This window comes from Lissotriton vulgaris, chromosome 5 (assembly GCF_964263255.1).
Source record: "Lissotriton vulgaris chromosome 5, aLisVul1.2, whole genome shotgun sequence".
In the NCBI taxonomy this organism is placed as follows: Eukaryota; Metazoa; Chordata; class Amphibia; order Caudata; family Salamandridae; genus Lissotriton; species Lissotriton vulgaris.
In genome coordinates, this window is record NC_141693.1 from 1,506,944,517 (window position 1) to 1,506,967,519 (window position 23,003).

The 23,003-nt window shown below is 46.5% G+C and overlaps 1 protein-coding gene across 3 annotated transcripts in view; it reads right to left on the bottom strand.

The window, feature by feature from the left end:
• Positions 1 to 512: 512 nt before the first annotated feature.
• FOXP4 (forkhead box P4) overlaps positions 513 to 23,003 on the bottom strand; it is a 305,849-nt gene continuing 283,358 nt past the window's right edge. For all 3 annotated transcript variants that reach the window (XM_086923539.1, XM_086923540.1, XM_086923537.1), the window contains exons 14-17: positions 18,257 to 18,378; positions 15,434 to 15,500; positions 9,403 to 9,569; positions 513 to 5,731 (exon numbers count right to left, since the gene is read on the bottom strand). In XM_086923539.1, the coding sequence (XP_086779665.1) occupies positions 5,581 to 5,731; positions 9,403 to 9,569; positions 15,434 to 15,500; positions 18,257 to 18,378 (507 nt within the window). In that variant the 3' untranslated portion in view covers positions 513 to 5,580. The remainder of the gene's footprint in view (positions 5,732 to 9,402; positions 9,570 to 15,433; positions 15,501 to 18,256; positions 18,379 to 23,003) is intronic.

Consider the following 23,003-nt stretch of genomic DNA (forward strand, 5'->3'; position numbering starts at 1 on the left):
ATGAATAAACCAACCCGACCGATAAACAATACCGACGCGAGTCCTAAAGACCTTTTGGTCTCAAGTAAAGAAAGTTAAACAACTATCGATTCCGACAGAGGGAACCGAAACACATCCGAACCCAATGGCGGAAAAAAACAATCTGGGGATGGAGTCGATGCCCATGCGCACTGTAGTCCAGGGGAGGAGCCACCTATCTCGTGATACTTCGAAGACTCTTCCAGGACAACAATGTGCAATCATCCGGACCCAACACTAGGCGGCGATCTATGCACAGATATGAATTCAGCAGCCCACATGCCTCGAACAGAGCATAGTTAACCCTTAGTACTTAAAAGGGGCACTTATCCACTTCAACTGCATAATTTGCTATCCTGGTATTTTTAGTGTTTATTTGCCTGTAAACAGAGTTAAAAGGATTGCACACATGCACTCACATCACTTTACAAATGCATACAGAGAATTCCCTAAACTTATTACGCAGGAGGCACAGGTCAGATACCAAAGACAAGTTTTCATAAGTGAGATCTTTTATTGCATTTTATAATGCCGTTGTCATACAGATTACATCATGCAGCTAGAATCTACTGTACAAGAATTAAAGTCTGCAGTGCAGACACGCAGCGTCGATACAAATACACAACAATGCTATTTCTTTATACATAATGGAGGGCGAAGGAGGGTAGAAGCAACTGCAGGGCAGAAGGGGGAGTGTGGCGTGTCTCCAACCTTTACCCCTTTAAAAACTCGCACTACTATACAATAAGCAGTTACTGCTAGCCTCTCCCTCGCCCTCGGTCTCAAGGGCTGATCCACGCATGTGCCGAAAGGGGGTAAGAGGAAATCGACATATCAGGAAATGTTGAACTTCCCAGCTTGTGGTTGTGTGTGTAGCAAGCAAAGAGGGGTTAGAGGGAATGGTGAAGGAAGTCTCTGAGGGCCCAGGAGTTGTGAGGGTATAATAGGTTTGAAGGCATAAGATCCTCATGATCCTAATTTAAGGTTGAGGTTTCTGAGACCATTAGGAATCTTTGAGTACAAAGAGCCCATGAGGATTCAAGCAGTCTGGAGGTACGAGCAGTACCTTTATTGAGGGCAGAGACTGCAAGCACCTGTCTCTGAAAACACTTGGAAGCTTCTGAGAGTATAGGTGGGGGGCTCCGAGAGTACTGGGAGTGTCTGGGGCTTCTCGGAGTGTCACAGACCATGAGGGTCCTGCTCTGACATTTATTGGAATTATTGGTGTTCATAAAAAACATAAAAACGCTGCAGACAGATTATGGCAGGCTACTAGGACTGTCTTGGTGCCCCTATAGACACACATCTAGGGGAAGGGTGAGGTCCCACACCCCAGGATCACTATCCAAAGGCATAGGAGGGTCAGCCATATTAGGTTTTGGCATAGCACTTACTGACACAAATGGGGGATATAAGATGTTACTTTTTTGGTCTAAAAATAGACTGTCTTGCTCCTTACAAGAAATTACCAGGTATTCTTAAATATGTTAGGATTCTGACAAAGATAGTGGTCATGGAGCGCTCTATGAAGTTTGACAGTTAAACTTTGGAAGAGAGTGCATGTGTGTTTGGCATTTATGCAGAGAGAGAGGGATGTAGAAGTGGCTGGAACTCTAGTGAGATTTGCAGTTGAAAAAGAGGGACTCAGAATAAGTGCGGCTGCCAGTGAAGTCGGGTGGGGGCAGCTCCAAAGTACAATAATTTTTTGACTGTCAGATGTGATTTTTTGTGGTTACTCAAGAGTGGTGAAGTTCTGCTGGTAGTGAGTGCAAGGCAGAGGCGTCTCGCAGAGCCTGCTTGTAATGTTTCCATTTTGGTTACTATTCACTGTAATTCCAGCCGCCCTCTACCCCTCAACACACACACATACGTTCTAACCATGGCTATCTGATACAGCGATATTCAGGTGTGATGGAAAGTCAGTAGTGAAACTGGGAGAAAACGTCCAACAGGCTGCTGTCTCTGAATGGCTGCTAGGGCTCGGCCGTGTAGTGTATGAGAGTGAGACTTTCTCCACCGTTAACCACCTAGGCTACTGGTCCATTGAATTCTAGTGGTACTAGTACAGAACACTGGTTCAAAAGCTCCGACAAAATCTCTTGAACACCCACCAAGTGCAATCCCTCCTCCTGCCACCTTGTATATGATACTTCTACACTAATTTGCAGCTTCATTGTTTCGGGTCTAAAATGAGTGAGATTTGAAGGGTCTGGACCAAGACAACCACTCTAGGCTGAAGTAAGACATGGTACAGGTGCGTCACTACAGAAATCTAGTGTGACCCCCTCCTCGTGGTCTTATCCCCCAGATGGCAGTATAGAAGAAACAGGGCTGGTAAGAGAAGAAGAAAAAGGGATAATAAAGAGGACACGAGCTTAAGAAACTGGAACAAAGGTGTGACAAACACAAAAACAAACAAAATAAATGCTCAGCTTTGGCTTAAAACAATAATTTAATTTGGCTGACACTTGTAAAAATGAGCTTTTTAACTGTGGAGTGACAAGATCACACAGAAATTTGGTTTTATGCATTTGGCATAAAAATACATCTTTGGTCAAAGGACTGGGAGGTTGAAGGGTGGGGCCTATGACTAGTGGGACAAAGGGTACTGAATGGTAGAATCGGTGGGTTTTAGGAGAAACGTCAAAACTTTCCAAGCTGACAAGTGCATAAATGGCCTGTGGCATTTTGTACTGTGACTTCCTGTTGCAGGAACATCACAAATCATCATAATCAAGTGACCTACTCTATGCTCAGGTGAAGTGCAGAAAGGACCCTGGTAGCATAAAATCTCAGGATCCTCCAATTTCCCGAGGAAAGTCCGATCAGTGGAATTTAAGAATTATGCATGTCCACCTTCAGATTGAAATGTCCTAGCTCTGCACCAGAATCGTATTGTTCACTCTCCAGTATGTGTGGTGGATTTGATGGGAATTTATATGCATCTGAGGTATCTAGTGAAACTTAAAGGTGACAAAGAAAGTCTGCCTTTTACTGAGGACCATACAGAGGAGGAGGAAAAGTGCACAGGGTGTCATGTAAGAACTGAAGAAGAGGTGCTGCGAAGCTAGGAGCCAACACTCTGGGATGGCAACCTATTTACAGTCTGTTAAGTTAATTCAATGTTTCAAGCTCTGCTTACAACAAAGTAGTTGTCTATGGCGCCCTGGAGCAGGTCAAGTGCTAGATTCTCTTTCTATGTGAATATTGCCCATTAAGGACACACAGCACAACATGTTTCTGTGAGAAGATGCTGATGTAGGCTCATGCCCCTTCTGAATCCAAGGATCCTGCTCCTGATTAAAGAACAAAAACCTGCGCATGTAGGAGAGCGTCCGCAGAACCGGCTGTGTGTAGTGCAAGATGTAGAGCGCAGGCTCTGAGCTGCGGACCGAGCTGTATGTGAGTAGGCTGTATGCAGATCAGCTAGAACCGCGTTCACACAACACTAAATGTGGTGAGGCTGCTATGAGATCTCCGTGCTTAATAGGAACCCACCCTTAGCTGCGCTAGTTATTCTGAGGTAATGGGTACAGTGTGCCACCTGCACCCAGCGAAGGATCCCAGAAAGAGCATAATCCCCCTTTCTAGGGATCAGCTAGAATAGACCTCCTTTGGGAGAATTCAAGGTGAGATTCATTTGGTGCCAGAGTGTGGGCTGGAGCCTGGTGAGATAGTTGTGGAACGACTTTGGTGACCCAGAGGATTAGGTGCTTTGAGTGAGGTGCTTACGGTTAGACTTTGGTGACGAGAGTTTGAATGGAAGTGGTGTTAGTGTAACAGCTTTGGTGGTTTTGCACATGAGCTGTGTCCTAGGGAGCTATTTGACTTTGGTAACAACGTGCGGACAGGTTTAGGTGAGGTACACTTTTGTAACGATTTGAGCTGTGTGAAGGCTTCACTACACTACGTGGGCTAAATCCTGGTGAGGCTTGTGTGTGAAGATCTTGGAGAATTGCATTTGAGCTGTGTCCTGGTGACAATCTTGTGATAACACTTTGGTGACAGGGTCCGCAGGAGAATTCCTCCTGTGCCACAGACGCTCTCATTAACTCTTTGGTGGCGTAGTGGCACTCCGTTTCAGGTAGCGGGGCCTCTTCTCACAAACAACTCCAGAGAACAATCCGGTAACACGTGGTGAAAAGAGGTAAAGTTAAAATACAGAAGAACTACAAAACCATAAATTATAAATACACAGGTTGGAGTTTTGGCAGGAATACAATGCAAGCTGCGAGCATTACTCTGGGCCGTGGCATCTTGCCAAGACTTGAGGGGTCGGGTCCTCAGTATGGAACCAGCTAATCGCAGGGCACACCCCACGGTTCACCAACGGTCCTGGCAGTGGTACATTGGCAGGCCTCGCTTTTTTTGTACCAGGACAGAGTGGTTTGAGGTACATGGTTAAATAATCCAGCAACCATGGATACTTGGTGCTATCTTTAGTGACCTCACTCAGCCTTGGAGTGAAACATGAATGGATTAATCACAGAGGCTTGAGATCGAGGTGACCTAGCAAGGAAGAATTTGTGGAAGGGGTAAAATCAAGATGGGGGTGGCACAGGGGAGGGGTTACAGTGCACATCTGATATCCAAGTCCTCGAGCAGACGCCCCCATCTCCATGGCCGACTAAACGTTCAATATGATGCAGCCTGGTACATATGTGTTTCAAAGGTAATTACGGTGGACGAGGAGGGCTGTATCACCTTATGCACTGGAAAGAGACACCTTAGAGAAATTAACGGTAAACTGTCCTGCTCATGAAGATACCCAGAGAGCTGGAAATGACTGCTGACGTCGTGTAAATGTGGTACCACAAAGATGGCCGGTCCTCCTCATGGCAACCGCGTATTCGCACAATAGGCAGTGGCAACTCGCGCTCCAACTCATCTGCGGCCGGGGCGCGAGGAGCTGGTGTGTCATGGAGTAACGGCTAGGTGATCTGGAAACAGAAATTAGAGGCAGGCAGTCTTTAACCTGCAAAGCCCCTCGAACTGCCTCCCCCATACTGCAGAAAGAGCTCTTGCTGTTTTTGGTATGAGAATGCTTCCAAATGATGTATGTGTCCCACTGAGGTGGGTACACCTCCACCCCATAAAGCTGACGCAGAGACTACACACCGGGGTGAGCTCTTTGGGGACTCCAACGTTGCAGTCACTCCTCGTTTGGTCCCACTGGTAGTTGTGGCAGCAGATATAGGCCCAGCAGCATCTGTAGTCTTAGCAGGCAAAGTTTCTGCTGAGGGCTTTCAACCCGTGTTAAAGAAGGGAGGCTGGAAACATACCGAGTGGAAGAGGGTTGCAGACCAATGAGCCATCTCATTCCCCAGGTACACGCTCTTCAGTCTATGTCCTGGGGAGGGAATGCTTCTCTCCTCTCTTAACCAGCAACAGAAGTCAAAGTCACGCTTCCGGAGAACGGCCAGAGGGAGGCGCCACCTTAGGTGTGAGTGGAAGTGCCTTGGACAGGACAAGGCATGGTTCCACTGAGGATGTTGGAACCACTGCCCAGTCAAGTGGAAGTGCTGGTCGGGCTGGAATGGTGCGGGAAAGAGTTCCAGGGTCCTATGGCAAGTCTTCCATCGGTAGTTCCTCTTCCGGGTCCTGCTCATCAGGAAGCATCACGTTCTGATTGGTGGTTGCCAAGTGTGATACTGGCCTGTTGTCATCTTCGGACTCTGCTGGCTCCTCTTTCACATTCATGTGAATCTGATGGCTGAAAATAAAATTGTAAAGAGTCAAATTTGAGCCAAAACAACAACCCTACCTCTGCTTTAAAAAAGACCTAAAACATCACTTTGTCAACAAATGTTGGGGTCCATAATTCATTCCTATAACATTGCCTTCTGTTTCCCCTACATTGGTTATCTTTCTGTTCTTCCTGGTCCTCTCTTCGCCCTCCCTTTTTACATATTATTCCTGTTTACCCTGACCCTACCCCCTTTTGCCCGTGACCTCCCCTTCTCCTACCCTTACCCCCCTTCCCTCAAATATGTGTTCTTCCCTGTCGATTCTCTCCTCTCTTCCCAGAGTGGTTACCCCCATCTTATTTTTAGATGTAAATAAACTGTGATCCACCCTGAATTTGCCCCTCTTAACTTAATATGAGATGTATTTTGCATGTTTTGATTACCCTGGACAATTGCTTTTCTTAATTGCTTCTGCTCATGTAAAGTGCTTTTTGCCCCATTTTAACTTAATTTTATATGTACTTGCTTGTTTTGTTTTACCCAGAACAATTGATTTTCTTGATTGCTTCTGCTCATGTAAAGCGCTCTGATACCTTCGGGTCTAGCCAGCGCTATACAATGCCTTTCAAATAAAATTGCCGGCCGCCGGCAAACGATCTGGGCTCCGCCTGATTCCGCCGTGATGCCGCCTCTGGGAGTCGGGGTCCCACAGGGCTCTATCTTGAGCCCGACCCTGTTTAACATCATTATGGCCCCGTTGGCGGCGTTGGTGGAGTCGCATGGCGCCCAGATCGTCTCCTACGCTGACGACACCCAGCTCCTCTTCTCATGGAAGAGAGGAGGGGACTTTGATGGGGAGAGTATCCGGGATTGCCTTGGGGCTGTTTTTCAATGGTTCCATCTGAACAGCCTCAAGTGCAATTCCGATAAGTCCGAGGTACTTTTCTTTGGGTGTGACACAGAGCCAGACTGGCAGGCCTGGTGGCCGATGAATATGTTCCCTCCGTCTTGCTCTTCCCAGGTTGCCAAGAATCTGGGGGTCAAGATGGATAATAGGCTAACTTTGAAATCCCAGATCCTGGGGGTGTCGGGCACTTGCTTCGGCATCCTTAGGATGCTGCGGAGGTTTCTCCCCCTGCTGTCCGAGGAGCACAGAAAACTGACAGTGCAGGCTCTGATCGGGTCCAGGTTGGATTATTCCAACATTCTTTACCTGGGCCTTCCAGAGTACTTGCTGCAGCCGCTTCAAGTGGTGCAGAACGCCGCTGCAAGGGCAATCTATGGTCTAAATAGACGCTCCAGTGCTTCGGGCTTGTTGAAAACCCTGCACTGGCTTCCCATCCGGAATCGGATCGCCTTCAAGGCTCTGACTCTGGCCTATAAAGCTCTCCACGAGGGGGGAGCAAAGTACCTTCAAAAGAGACTGGTCTTTTATCAACCGACCAGGTCTCCGAGGTCGGAATCCTTGTACTTTGCAGTTGTTCCGCGTGTAAAGAGAGCGCGCCTAGGTGGCCGCTCTTTTGGATTGCTGGCACCACAGTTGTGGAACTCTTTGCCGCTTGCTCTGCGGGGAGCTACTAGCCTGTTGGCCTTTAGAAAAGGCCTTAAAACTTGGTTGTTCACTCAGTAGCCTGTTTTGTTTGTGAGTTTTTGTTTGGCACTCTGTTCTTTCTTTTATTGGTGTTATGTTATTCTGTCGCAGTTTTCCTTTTCCAATAAAGCGCCGGGACACTCTTTTTGAGTAGCCGAGCGCTATACAAAAGAATAAATAACATAACATAACATAAATAACATAACATAAATGCCTGCAAATGTATCTTGTGGGTTTACAGGGGGCCACATTCAGTCTCCCAACACAATGAGTACCGCGTTCTACCCTGGGTTATGAAGAAAGCCTCAGTCTGAATCAGTCTCAGTCAGTCCTGCTATCTCTGGAACACACCTAAGGTCTCAGTCTCACGGTGTGTAGGCACCTCCGTTGCTGTGGAATATACCGAGGGCATCAGTCCTCAACACTGAGTCCATACGGCTCTGAAACATAGCATGGGTCTCAGTCCCTACAAGTGACATTCTCTCCCCTGCCCTGGGATACAAAGAGGGCATCAGTCCACAGCACTACAAGATTCAACATGCCATGAACTGTATAAAGGGTGTCAACTCCCCAACAAAGCGAGTCCCGCTGCAACTCTGGGCTACAGAAACAGCCGAAGTTCCCAGCAGGGCCATTCCCAGCTCTTCTCTAGAATAATTCAAGTGTCTCAGTCCCCAGTAACGTAGGTCACGCTCCTATCTTAGGGTATTACAGAGATTCAGTTCCGAGCAGTGTAAGCCCCTGACCCCCACCCCTTATGCTCTGGAATATACAAAGGGTGTCAGTAACCCAGCACAGAGAGCCCCTCTGGAACCCTGAGATATATTGCTATTAGACACCAGCAGTGTCGTTGGCACCCCTTTTTGGGTCGAGCCTGGGTATCGCATGCGTTGCTCTGCAAGGCATGCTGTATTAAGGTACTGATGCGAAGCTCCACCCAGTTTTTTCATTGGCTTGTGTCACTGTCGACTGTAAACTGTGGCTTTTTATTGGTCAATAGGCTTAGTAGTCCCTCCTTAGTACCGCCTTTTCTAATTTTGTAACCCCCCATGGCGACACCCCGTTACGTGTGTATTTACTCTATAGGCTTTAATTACAGCCTCTGAGCACTATTTTCTCAAAAATCTTTGTCCTGCCTGCTATTGCCGGCAGGAAAAGGCAAAACAACTCTCTCCTAACGCATTTGCAATGCATTTGCGAGAGATCAAGCTATTGTCATTGTAAATGACAATGCCTTTTATTTATCGGTTTAAAAAAAAACATAAATAAGAGGCATTGACATTTACAATGCCAACAGCTCAAACTCTCGTAAATGCGAGAAGTATTGCATTGCAAATGCTTGTTGGAACATACCAAGAGTCTTAGTCCCCAGCAATGTCAGTACATTCCTTGCCATTGAAATTTAGTGTCAGCCCCCCTCCTGCTCTATAATATACCGAGGGTGTCAGTGCCTATCACTGTCAGTTTCTTTGCTGTCCTGCTGGGAAATGCAGAGCTTGAATCCCCAGTAACACCAGTCGTGCCTCTTCTCTTGGGAAATGTCCGGTATCCCATTCCACAGCGATGTCAGACCATCTCCTGCCCTAAAATATACAGAGTCGATTAGTTACCAGCAATGGCAATCGTGCTTCGTCTCGGATATACCAAGTGCCTCAACCCTCATTGGTGTCAGTTCATTCCCTGCCCTGGAAAATGCAAAAGTATAAGCCCCTAAGGAGTGCAAGCCCCTCAGTAGCTTCGGGGTACACAGTGGTCGCCCGCCCCAGCACTGTGTTTCGTCCTATCCTGGAACATATTCAGAGTCTCACCCTTTGTCTGGGGCATACCAACTAGTTCATTCTCCGGCACTGTGAACCTCCACCAGCCCTGGGATACACCAAGATCCCCAGTCTCTAGGAGGGCCAGCTCCTCTTTTGCTCTAGGATAGACTGGACTTCAGTCAAAACCTCGTTGCCCTCCTCCCTGGAAACAGGGGCCTTCTGTCACAAGCACTGCTCCGTCTTTCCTCCTTGATCTGATGGACAGAGGCCCACGCCAGGAAAGCTAGAATTGGTCATTTTTTCGTTATCACATGCAACAACGGAGAGACTTTCAACCAGTCCTCACCTGTACTGATGGGGGGAGAGCCGAGGACTATTACTGCCATTGCTGTTGACTTGTTCCACGGTGCTGCTAACATCGTCGTGGGCCACGTGCAAGGATGTGCTGCTGGTGCTGGTGTTCACAAGAGTGGGACTGTTCAGCAACGGAAAGTTACTCTCAGCCAAGGCAGCCTGGGAGACAAGAATCAAGATAAGTATCAAAAAGGAGCAACACAGATAGGCTGAGACAGTCTGGTGGATGTATGCTAAAAGAATGAGTGAAGGATGAACTACAGAGAGGGTGGAATATGTGAGCCCTGACAAAAGCAGTGGGGGCGGGCTTTAAAAGGAGATTCACATATGCAGTCTTGGGACCGAAAGCGACAAAGCGCTGCTTCGTTTTCCTAAAGTATCTGGCATCTCAATGTAGTACATAAGCAAAATGAAGAACTGAAGTGCGTAAGGCCCATTCCGCAACTCAATGTGTTTACGGGAAAAAACTGTAAGTAAAAGATTTGATTGACATGAAACTGAGAGAGGACTTTTGGCAGAAAATATGGGAGTGTTCGAAGGAAAACTCGATTACTGTACATGTGGATAAATAGCTTCTCGACTGTTAGAGCTTGCACTTCACTAACCCTGCAGAGAGAAATGAATGCATCGAGAAAGGCCACTATTGTGGAAACGAACTGCAGTGAACAAGAGTGAAGCAGCCTCTAACGGATGCCCCATAATCCTGGTAAATACAACGCTGAAGTACCATGAAGGGACAGGTGGCTTTTTAGATGGGATCACTCTTTCCAGTCCTTTCAAAAAACTTAAACAACAGGGATTTTGAAGACTGACTAGTGTTCTCTGTCTTGGAGGTAACATTTGCATTGGCTAGGTGTGACCTTATGGAAAAATATGGTAGTCCAGTCGCTTGTAAGTATAGCAAGTGATATATACTGTCTTGCAGTGTGTCTCTTAAGGGCGGTTTGTCCATATTGCTACAATAATGGACAAATCTTTTCCATTCTGCAGCGTAACATGCCTGTGAAGTGGGCTTCCTGTAGAATTTGCTTGCATCCCTCAAGAAACAGTAGGTGGCTGAATACTAAAACTTCAGGTGCGAAATCGCAAGATTCAGTGCACTGAGGTGGGGGTGATACTGTTGACCTTGATGTTGAGAGGAGGAGGTACGGACGCAGTGGTAGCTTTTTGTAGGGATGAAATGCCATTTCCAGAAGGAGCAGGTACAACGACTGTCTTGTACAGGTTGGCGCAATGAGGATTAGCTTCATTGACGCTTGTGGGAATTTCCTCATTACATATGGAATAGTGGCAGTGGGAGAAAAGCATAGCAAATGACCCTGACCAGTTGTTTCATAGTGCACTGCTTTTGGACTGTAGGTACTTGGAGACAAAGCTTTGTTATTTTGCATTCTCGCACTTGGCAAACTTCCAAAGTCCCCCGTCAGTGAAAGTATAGTTGGAGCACATGGACAATGATTTCCTTTATTGATGTCCTCTGCTGAGCAGGTCCACAAAGTCATTGTCCACTCCTGGCTCCACTATGAGGAAAGCTTTTTGACGAATGGCTCGGTGCGAAATTGTCTGCGCTAGCTTGGACAACTGGGATGAGTGCTTACTGTCCTGTTTTTGCAAGTAATACACAGAGGTCATGTCTGTGCAAATGAGCACCGTAATTTCAAATAAGGTTGAGAAACGTTTACAGAGCAAACAGAACTGCCATCAATTCCAGTACAGTGCTGTGTCTGTGTTGTTGCTGGGGAGACAATTGTCCCTAGATTGTGAGCTGACCAATGTGTGGTGCCCACCCCATGAGGGAGATGTCTATGTTGATTGTCACTTGCAGTTGGGGGTTGAGTGCCAAGTTTTTGTTGTTTCGCTATTGCCGTTTGTGCTGAACATTGGACTTTACCAACACTGGATCTTCCTACTTCCCAGTTTGTTGTGACCGTTGTCCTGCAAGGCACTCTTGCAGTGGATGCATGTGCAACTAGGCATTTGGGGCTACAGCAAGATGCCATTATTCCATACAGCTACATTATCATGCTTACTGCCAGAGAACGTGACGTCTGATAAAGGGGAAGCAGCCTCTGAAATGTCATCACTCCTGTGTTGCTAGGGTACGCTTTGCAGTCACTGTGCTCAGGATGACTCAAAGACAGTTGAGTTTGTTAGGGGCAAAGGTGAGATTTTTTGGCATTGATGGTGAACCCCAATGTGTAGAGGAGTGCGATTTCTTGTTGAATGCGAGTCAGACATTGCACTCTGCTGCAGAGGTTTACTAGCTAGTCATCCAGGTATGGAAATACATTAATGATGTTGCTCGCAAGATGTGCTGCTACAACTACCAGGCATTTGGTAAACAATTGAAGTGCTACAGTGACACCAAATGATAGAAGTTTGAATTGGTAATGAACTCCATTTACCACAAACCTCGGGTATTGTTGTTGAGCTGAGTGGATAGGGATATGGAAACAGGCGTCCTTGAGATTTAAGGGATTTAAGGTCACCATGTAGTCCCCGGCACAGAGCAGCAGAATGACATCTTGGAGAGTTTTCATCTTTAGGTGCTCTGACATGATGTACTGGTTTGGTGGTCGGAGGTCGAACATTGGCTGTAAATTACCATCTTTCTTGGACATAAAGTACAGGGAATAGATTCCATGTGCTTGTTGGTGTGAGGGAACAAGTTTTATAGCTCCATTTTAAAGTAGTACCTGCAGTTCTAGCAGCCACTGTAGATGTTCTTAGTTGATGCTGTGCTGGTATGGTGGTAGGCAAAGCAGTAGCCATGCCTGGGCAACAGCAGAGAGCAACCACTGATCTGAGACTATATCCTTTCACTGTGAAAGGTATGTACTGATTTTTCCCGTAACAAGCTCTGTCCTCCATGTGGCTGTTCCCCAGGAATCTACCTATGGAGAATGTCATGGACATCTGACCTTCCTGAAAGGACTTCTGACTGGCACTGCAGCCACTGTTTTAGCTGCAGTCGGCACTTGTTGGTGGCAAAACCCTAACTTGGGTGGCATTTTTCCTGAAGAGCCCCCATGAATCTTGCTTTGTTGGTGTCCTAGATATTTTCAAGCATGGAATCAATTTGTGGCCCAAAGGTATTCACTATCGAAGGACAAGCCAATGAGGTGCTGATGCACTTGGTCAGAATCCAGACAATTTAAGCCATGTATGTTGCTGAAGTACGATACTTGTGTTAGTTTCCCAGGAAGCAGAATCAACGGCTTCAGGGCCACATTTGATATTTGTGTTTGAGAGTATCCTGTCCTCTTGGAAAATCCTGTTCTAACTTTTTTAAAGCGTTGAGAAAGTGCTAGATTCGCGCCCTCTGATGCCTGTTGTATTCTGAAGAGCAGGCCAATGCCGCTGGCAATTTGTCATTGCATGTCAACACTACAACTACCTATTTGCCTGTGTTCTCAGTTTTCTTGCTCTCGTTATCTGGTGGAGGGTTGTCTTTGCTGCCTGCCTAAATGCTTTCTTGTAGTGTTGGCCACAAGAGAATCAGGTGGAACATGTCTGCGAATAAAGATGGGGTCTTGTGGAGCTACTATATATTTTTTCTCCACCCTTGGAGTAACCAACGGAGCCTTGATTGGTTCCTTATAATTCTCTGTAGAGCATTTGCACATGCTCGTTACCATTCGCAAGAACTTAATGAATCTTCCATCTTTGAGAGCGTTTCTGCGAAGGAGTAATCCTCCTCTTCAACCACATGGAGCTTGGACATGTGGTAGTCTGGCACTCTTTGGAGGAATGCGAGGCATACGTTTGTGTTACCTGGCAGGAATTTAAAGGCGGGCCATCTGGAGGGTCGACCTTGTAGTCATGCCAACAGTACTCTCCATCATCCGCAGATGTTGGGTTCTTATATGGATCTGGCAGGTCTGCGTATGGGCCCTGATCTGAATCTTTGTATACAGACGGAGTTGGGGGTGGTTAACGTGAAATGTGAAACGGGTGGTTTATCTAGAATTCTTCAACAGCTTTCGATGCCATTTCCGGACAGTGGCTCAAGAATACCCTGGCCACCATCTATCCCTTCAGGACCTAAATGATATTTTTGCACCAGAAGGCTTAACAAGCATCGCAAGCGGATTCGTTGTCGTCCCTCAGAAGGCAGAGGTTACAAACCCAATAGTGAACCGACGGTGGGAACTTACTACTAAATAAGGGAATAATTTAATTGTGTGTTCTCCCTACCCTACCTCCTCAATCTCAGATGATTTTTCAGACATATTCAGCATGTTGGAAGTTGGCAACGCCAACATTTTCAGCTCCTCCATAGCGCAACAGTACTAAAGCACTCAAAGTGACAGCTGAACCCAATGGTGGAAAAAAGCCCAAGGTGGAGTCTATGTACGAAAATCTCTTCTTTGATTAAAAACAACTTCCAACTCTGCACCCAAAACTGACGGGCACAAGTGTTAGCAGCATGTGATCTACAGCAACATATTCAGTTCACGACGTGTGCTATACAACAACGTCACCTATGTATAGTTGAATAAATAATATTGCTTCACATACAACAGTGCTGGTCTAATGTACAGTGCACATACCAAAGTTACATATCTTGGTTCGCTCATGACAGCATAGTCATGGCACTGGAAGGTAGGGAGGAGTTCATATTTACAAACTATTACTTTTAACAATTGTCAGTGCAGTGGTGTAATCTGGGGGACTGAAGTTAAACAAAAGGGTTTATGAAGTAACCTAATTTTGCGGTATCATTTCATGCCAAATCTTTTGATGGCTCATCTCTTCCAATGACGTTACTGGTTTGCCCACCTCTAGGCTTCACCTGACATAATTTAGTTGGTGAATTAGGTCGAAGGCACAGACATATTAAGATATGAATAACGTGCTCTGCGTTACTTACACTAATCTACATAATATAGAAAATAACAGGTGAATCTGTAATATGTGTCGTTTGCTGCACTGTTTTATATGTTCTAATATTTAATCTCTTGCCCCCCCCCACCAATGTGCGACGTGGGCGTAGTTTGTGCAGTAACGCTACGCATAGCTACGCGAAGTGCACTTCGCACTACGCGAGCTACGCATGCTGCGTAGTGCATTGTGCAAAATGCTGTTCGCACTGTGAAATCAGTGCAAACCGCATCTTGCCGAGTGCAAGCGGTCTGCCGCTCGAGTAGATTTCTACTCCAGCGGCAGCTTTCTCAACGCGGACTGGTAGTTTCTCATCGCGAGCGGTATCAAGCATACGTGACCACTCGCAAAGAGTAACCTGACCTCCCAGCGTTGAGAATCTCGCCGGGATGTTTATTTTCCACGCTAGCGATCGGCAACTTAATGTTGTTGATCGCGAACAAGGAAAAAATCTCGCCGGGATGTCGTTCTGCTCGCTCGCTGTCGCCAACTTGAAGTTGAGGACTGCGAGCAAGCAAAACATGACTGCCACGCTAATTGTGTTTGCACTGTGCTACGTGCAATTCGCTTAGTACGAAGTAGCGCAAACTTCGCAAACTACGCGAGCGTAGGATAGTACTTCGCCCAGGGTTACAATTTTCCCAAGTAGAACCCAGAAAGATTTCTTATATAATGTCAGATTGATTTAACACACAATACCTCTATTTTGAAAATTTGGTTTGACTAACAACAGTGCTGAACTGCCCTTATGAATGTATTGGCTTGTGCCCACAAGCCAACGCAAGCTAATCCACAGTGATGAGGAACACTGAAGAGTGTAATGTTGGTTGGTACTTGCAATGGGGAGAAGGAATACCGATCGATTGTCATGGAGAGGTCAGTGGGGCCTTGACTATGGCGCTGGAAAGGAATCGAGGGTGCACTGACTGATGATACTGGAAGGGGATGAAGGGGGCACCGACTGATGCGAGTTGCAGATGGTAGCCCTTAATGATGATGATAGGAGAGCTGTAGGCCATTTAAACAGATGGAACTGGGCCACCGGATAGTTAGCCCTCAAAATCTGCACCTTCCATTAAAGGGCTGTCACTCTGGGTTTACTTATAAGTTATGATTGGAAACTACGGAGACAGTTGTACCTGGTAACTGGCATTTAACACTCCGTACCCCAGGCCTGAGATCATGTTTTTCACTAGAGTTGGACTCCTGCAAAGAGAGAAATATTTAATTACACATACTGCCTCAAATCTGGTGTGAACACTTGTATTTCAGTCACTCATGCACTGTGCGCCTGAACTTCTCTGCAACCCTCGCTCCATCACCTGTCATTTCACTCACCCTCTAGACATCAATCCTACAACCGATCCACCGTGCATTCTCACCATACACTCATCTCTTGACTCACATCCCCATTTACAAAGTTAGATGTGCTCTAACCTTTTGAATGGGGACTCTGTGGACCTGGATTAAAATAAGTGTTCTGTGACCCTTGGAAAAGGAATTTACCTGCTTGTGCTCATTTACCACTGTCTGCCAGAGTATAGCAGATCATTTACACACATTTTTAAGCCAGTCTCGAGCCTCACCTTCAGCCAGTGGTGAGACAGGCAGCTGTATCCATACCTTCCTCCGCCCCTCTCTTTTCCAAGATCACCCTCCATCTGCTACTGTGTTGTGCCACCACATCTTAGTTCCTCGCTGAAGAACGAGCTGATCCGAGGGACTCTAATGGGATGTGCACATGACAAGGGGCTGAGCGTGGTAGCGATGGCGCGGCTCAGCCAGTCCCTACACCCCATCCATACGGCACAAAAATATAGAAATCATCATCCTCAGGCTCAGTGCAACCACTGGATACTTTGCAGAGTGCAGGACTCTGAATCAAAAGCAGTTGTGGCAAAAAAGACCTAAACCATTCCCACACTACAGCGAGTAAGAAGCTGTTTGGGTGCTTTTGGTTTTACTACGAAGTCAATTTTAGAAAAAAAATAAGGCCAAACTTTGCATTTTACAGCACCATTTTTCAAGTATTTGCTAAGAAGCCATAGGCTTTGCGTGTAAATCGCATTGGAACCTAATGAAATATTGTAAGACCTACACATATCCTGCTAGGGCAGCAGTTTTTGAGATGCAAGCTGGCTCCATGTCTGTTCTTGAAGCCCTAATGCAGAAAATCCATAGAAAATCTTGTGACGTCTTAAAAAGCACACCTGAAGAAGGTTTGTGTTTGTGGAGCATGTGAGGTGGGTAAGATAATCCAGTAGACTGTCTCCAGGAGGGGCACCAGTACTGCCCAGACCTCCAAATCACAGCCTCCCTAGCCATCACCCATGGAAGTGATTCTATCTGCAGGGCGAACAAAAACCTAAACGTTCACATAGAGCTAAAAATACAATACTCCATCCTTAAAAGTTTAAGCCGGCAAGATGGCTCAGGGAAACACTCTCCCATAATATCGGCTTTAATTGGAGGTCACAGTTGAATCTAGATAAGGCGAAGTCATCGTTATACCGAGAGGTCTGGAAACAGAGTGCCTTTCAATTAGGCAACAGTAACACCGCTCATTTCCAGCAGTTCGAAATGGCAGAGGGGTGGCCTGGTATACTAGATAACAAAGTATAATAGGTGGGGAGGGCAGTTTGATCAGGCGCTATTGTTTCGTCCAGTCGTACACCTTCTCTGGCTTAACCACATAATTTGCCTCAGTCATGCGACTTAGAGCAGGGTGCACAGGGCGTTAGTCCAGATACTGCACTCTGCAACATTTCAGGGCTTCCAAGCGGCAGATGCTGTCACCCAATTGCCAGCTGAATATTAATAATCCCAGGGTCGGCGCAATGTTTTGGAGCAGTGAGGAGCTACACAGGCAAGAAGCGCCTGGTTGACGCATGCACACCTGTACACACGTAAGCTTGTGCACCAACTTGTGCAGCCAGAGCTCCACATCCACAGCCAAGGTGAGTGAGCCCCTGTCGAACCTGTTCAGTGGAATGGGGACTGGGGAACAGCAGCTGCAGACAGTGCAAAGAAAGGGCCCTGCTTCATCTTTTTTAAGTGGCCTGAAGGCCTGAAGTCGGCCTCCATCTTTCTAAGGATTTTCTTAGTCGGCCAGTCTGCCTTGGATAATGACTGGAACAGCAGTAGATCCTTCTAGGGTATGTAACACTTACTACTCATTTTTACCCACATGATATTTACTCAACAGGCTTTACCACGCTGGTAAGTACACACCATACAATCCCTACCCCTGCAATCCACAACTGAGCAGTATTGATCGTAAACACAACAAATCCCCTCTGCAGTCCATGCACGTGTGATTTCATTCCATAACACACACATGCTCCTGGTATACCCATTCACACAACTGAAAGACCACTTTGGAGCTTCTCAAAACATTATAAACCACAACTTATTCTGACAATAGCACCACATTAAACATGATTTAGACAGCCCAAGGCAGTCCCACTGCAGAAAGATGTTGGATGATCAGACAGAGTCCAATTTGAAGAACTGTACTTCAAAGAAATCTCTCATTGCTGGTACAAACAATGAGCTTTGGCGACAAATTGGCAATGCTGACCACTCATCATAAGGTTCAGATTACTGAACCAACGATTTAAGAATCACCCAGGGCTTCTGGATTGTGTCTCAGGGCGTGGGGCAGACGTTGCCTTCCTAGCGTAAGAATAGAAATGGCCCAAAAAAAACCGGCAGAGATTTTGGACCTTGAAATAAACAGTAAGGCTAGTGTAGAATGAGTCACATATCAGCTGCATCCTTACTTGACTGGCTTTCTCTTGCAAAGGTCCTGGCTTGAGATGTTATCTCCTAATGTACTCAAATGCCAGGCGGCCATGTCTACGTATTATAAAGAGCTGCTGTAATTGAGATCTTGAATGCACCCACCCACTGGTTAGAGGGGCTGCTGGTCTGTCATGAATTTGCTGCACCATGCCACTCACCCGGTCATTTTTGGAGGTCTTCGTTTCTGGTACTCCTGCTCGTCCACGGTCCACACAGCACCCTTCACGTTCTCTACTCGCACAAAGCACTTGTGCAGGCTCAGGTTGTGGCGCACAGCATTCTGCAACAAAGGAAACAGTGCAGAGTCAATACATATTAGGGTTTACAGTGCCACGATAGTTCAGTAGTTTGAGAACCTGCTGCAGACTTGACTTGTAACTGGATGACCGTAGATTTGACGCCTTGAAGAGCTAACTCAACCTTGCATTCTACCAAACACATCAAATGATTACTATTGTGTTGTGTGATTGTGTTGTGTGATACCTGGTATGCATTAAACAAGAGATGACTCGGTAATATATTTAAAAAACAATGACCAGGCTTTGGTTCCATGCCACAGAAACAGGGGCACCGCTCTACTCACAAGCCTACTTGAACCTTCCGTAGCTTCCGCTCTCACAGGTCTACTTGAACCTTCCCTAGCTCCGTTCTCACTGGCCTACTTGAACCTTCCCTAGCTTCCGCTGTCACAGGTCTACTTGAACCTTCCCTAGCTTCCGCTCTCACAGGTCTACTTGAACCTTCCCTAGCTCCGTTCTCACTGGCCTACTTGAACCTTCCCTAGCTTCCTCTTGCACAGGTCTACTTGAACCTTCCCTAGCTTCCGCTCTCACAGGTCTACCTTCCGCTCTCACAGGCCTACTTGAACCTTCCCTAGCTTCCGCTCTCACAGGCATACTTGAACCTTCCCTAGCTTCCACTCTCACAGGCATACTTGAACCTTCCCTAGCTTCTGCTCTCACAGGTCTACTTGAACCTATCTTCTGCTCTCACAGGCCTACTTGAACCTTCTCTAGCTTCTGCTCTCACAGGCCTACTTGAACCTTCCCTAGCTTCCGCTGTCACAGGTCTACTTGAACCTTCCCTAGCTTCCGCTCTCACAGGTCTACTTAAACCTTCCCTAGCTTCCGCTCTCACAGGTCTACTTAAACCTTCCCCAGCTTCCGCTGTCACAGGTCTACTTGAACCTTCCCTAGCTCCGTTCTCACTGGCCTACTTGAACCTTCCCTAGCTTCCGCTTGCACAGGTCTACTTGAACCTTCCCTAGCTTCCGCTCTCACAGGTCTACTTGAACCTTCCCTAGCTTCCGCTGTCACAGGTCTACTTGAACCTTCCCTAGCTTCCGCTCTCACAGGTCTACTTGAACATTCCCTAGCTTCCGTTCTCACAGGTCTACTTGAACGTTCCCTAGCTTCCGCTCTCACAGGTCTATTTGAACCTTCCCTAGCTCCGTTCTCACTGGCCTACTTGAACCTTCCCTAGCTTCCGCTTGCACAGGTCTACTTGAACCTTCCCTAGCTTCCGCTCTCACAGGTCTACTTGAACCTTCCCTAGCTTCCGCTGTCACAGGTCTACTTGAACCTTCCCTAGCTTCCGCTCTCACAGGTCTACTTGAACCTTCCCTAGCTTCCGCTCTCACAGGCATACTTGAACCTTCCCTAGCTTCCACTCTCACAGGCATACTTGAACCTTCCCTAGCTTCTGCTCTCACAGGTCTACTTGAACCTATCTTCTGCTCTCACAGGCCTACTTGAACCTTCCCTAGCTTCTGCTCTCACAGGCCTACTTGAACCTTCCCTAGCTTCTGCTCTCACAGGTCTACTTGAACCTTCCCTAGCTTCCGCTCTCACAGGTCTACTTGAACCTTCCCTAGCTTCTGCTCTCACAGGTCTACTTGAACCTTCCCTAGCTTCCGCTCTCACAGGCCTACTTGAACCTTCCCTAGCTTCTGCTCTCACGGGCCTACTTGAACCTTCCCTAGCTTCTGCTCTCACAGGCCTACTTGAACCTTCCCTAGCTTCGGTTTTCACAGGCCTACTTGACCCTTAGTCACGAGTAGAGCACTGTTTTGAAACTGACAGGAAATCCGCATCATTTTACGCATACGCAACAGTGTAGAACTTACAAGCTGATAACCAGAGCAGCCACTTTACTCCATCGTCCGTAACGCGCGATGGGGCTTCAAAGGGTGAATTATTCACTATCCAAATAATATAGTACATAATTTGAATTTCGGTTTATATCAAGACACAGTGGGTCACTTCAACCCCACGGCCAGACATGATAAGAGGGAGAGTCTAGTCCTGATAAAGAGATGTCTGCCCTGATAATCAATGTTTTTTTAGGACAAAATCTAGGCACGTACTTCACCCCACCCCCTATGTCTGCAAGCGGTCACAGTCCCAGCGCTGCAATGAAAGCCGCACAATGATGGTTTCACGGAGCTGCACAGTGAGCGTGAGCCTGGCAGACCAGGACCACCCAGTGAATGAAGCAAGGCAGGCGCACAGATGACTTCATGGAGAGCCGCATTTAGGGCCCGATGTAGGTAATTAGTATTTACTGATTCGTAAATACCAAATTTTACCGATTCGGTATTTACAAATCGGTAAATGCTATGTAGGTATTTTTACCGAATCAATTCCCGAATCGGGAATATTCGGTAATTACTGAATCGGTATTTACCGATTCGGTAAATGCCATTGATTCCTATGGGCCTTGAGTCCCATAGGAACCTATGGCAATTACCGAATCGGTAAATACCGATTCGGTAAAATTATCGAATTGACAAGGGGGACAGGGTGTCACTTTGACACCCTGTTGCACCTCTGATTCAGGCTTGTGTGCCATGTGACACACAAACATGCCCTTAGGGTATGTCTGTGTGCCACATGGCACAGGTGTACATGCACAGATGTGCATGTACACAGGAATTCGTTATTTACCATGCAATAGTATTACATGGTAAATAACGAATTCTTAGGGGACTGTGGCATTGTTTGCAGTGCCACCTACATATAGATTTACCCATTCGGTAAATTTACCGAATCGGTATTTTACAGAATCGGTAAATTTACCGATTCGGTAAATTTGCAGATTCTGTAAAATTTAGGCCCCCTACATCTCAATCACCATTTGGTGACCTACATCTGGCCCTTAGTGAGGCTGACTCGGTACGTTTTGCTGACTGAGGCACAGACAGCGAGAGAGCTGCACTTCGTAGACCAGCAGTCTACAAGGATTAAGCCTTGTCCTCTGGCACCACCTAGTGGCCATAATGAGACTTACCGAGAGGTCTCACGGCATCTTATGAACGGGTCTCGGGAAGATAGAAAGCAAACTAGGAAGGGCCGGGGCACGTTTCTTTTGATCAGGATTTTACCATCTAACTAGCGACTTTGGCAGCCATTAGAAACGCTTTCCACCACATAACCACACCAGTGAGGGTGCGCATAGATGGCAGGTCGAACTGACTTGAAGCAAGAGATCGATGAAAGCGACTAACCAACAGTGGCGGACAGGGTCTAAGATGGCAGCGTAGAAATTGAAAGTAAAGAGCGGGGCAGTGGCTACAGCGGGTACTCCCCAGTGCAGGCGAGGTGGGCGAGTGCCACGGGTAGGCGCCCCAGTCTTGTTAGAAACTGCGAAGATGGGCAGATAGAGCAGTCCCCTTGGCACACAAGAGACAGAAAGCAGTGCTCGGGCGCAGTTACGGTGAAGATAGACGCCCCCCATGCCCCCATCAGATATTGGAGAGGAGAGGGGGGGGGGGGGGGGGGGGGGGAGTGCAAGGGACAAATTCCCTCATAGGTTTGGTTTGGAAGTGACAACTTTTTACTTTACAGTTGAAGATGTTGAATTTGCTAGCACATAATTAATTTAGGCATAACTCGCCTAGCAGAACTAGGCCACACCAGGCCGCATTAAAAATCATTAATGAATTGCTGCAAAAAATTGCAGGCTACTTGTGTACGAGTGTTCCACATGTATGTGTCCTTATTTCAGAAAATCAAAGAAAATACAGCCTCAGCCATGGTCTGTCTTAATACAAATGTATAATAATTTGTTCTCTTTGGATAGGAGGTGTGTATTTCTGGACAAGTCCAAGGCTACTTAGACGAGCTCTGCTGTAGTTGAACAAGTTAATGTATTCCTGTATTTCATAATGTGTGATTTTATCTCCTTAATTAATTATTTACGGCTTAAAACAATAGGATGCTTTAGGTGTTACTAGGGGTGTTTTACGCAATAATCAAAGATTTACTGAAACTGCATACGTATAGAGCTTACCGCCCCTGATGAGGCTTTAAAGCACTTTTTGAGGAGTAGCATGCTACTCGGGAGCCCAAAGTTACTGGTCAGTCCATTGGTTATTGGACTTAGCCTTGTGCTCAGAAAGAAAGGTTTTCATGTATTTACTCGAGTTTCTTTATCGTACATCAATGACGTAGGTGTGATCATTGGAAGGGATTATGTGAGAAGCCTAATAGAACAGGTTACAGGGATATGGTTTCAAGGAAAGAGAGATTAAGATAGGCAACTCATTTAGAGTTGTCTATATATACAGGAGGCATGCAGAAAGTAGAACGGAAGAAGCGATTCATTCAAAATCAATATGGGAAGAACAAATTTAAAGTTTAAGTCAAGGTTGGTTTTTCATGCAGGGCTTTACAAATAAATCTGGGAGATTTCTGCATAGTATGCAGACTGTGGATATAAAACTATAGAAAAAAAACACATTTTAAATAGTAGTGTAAAAGAATGTGTCTTTTACCGCTCTTTCTTGAGACACGTTAACTATCAAGAAGCGTCTGATACGTACCGTGCCGCAAAAAGCAACCCAAGTGCTCCTTGAGACCCCTGTATAAGCAACTGTCAAGCACTGACATTAAAGCCTATCCCAGT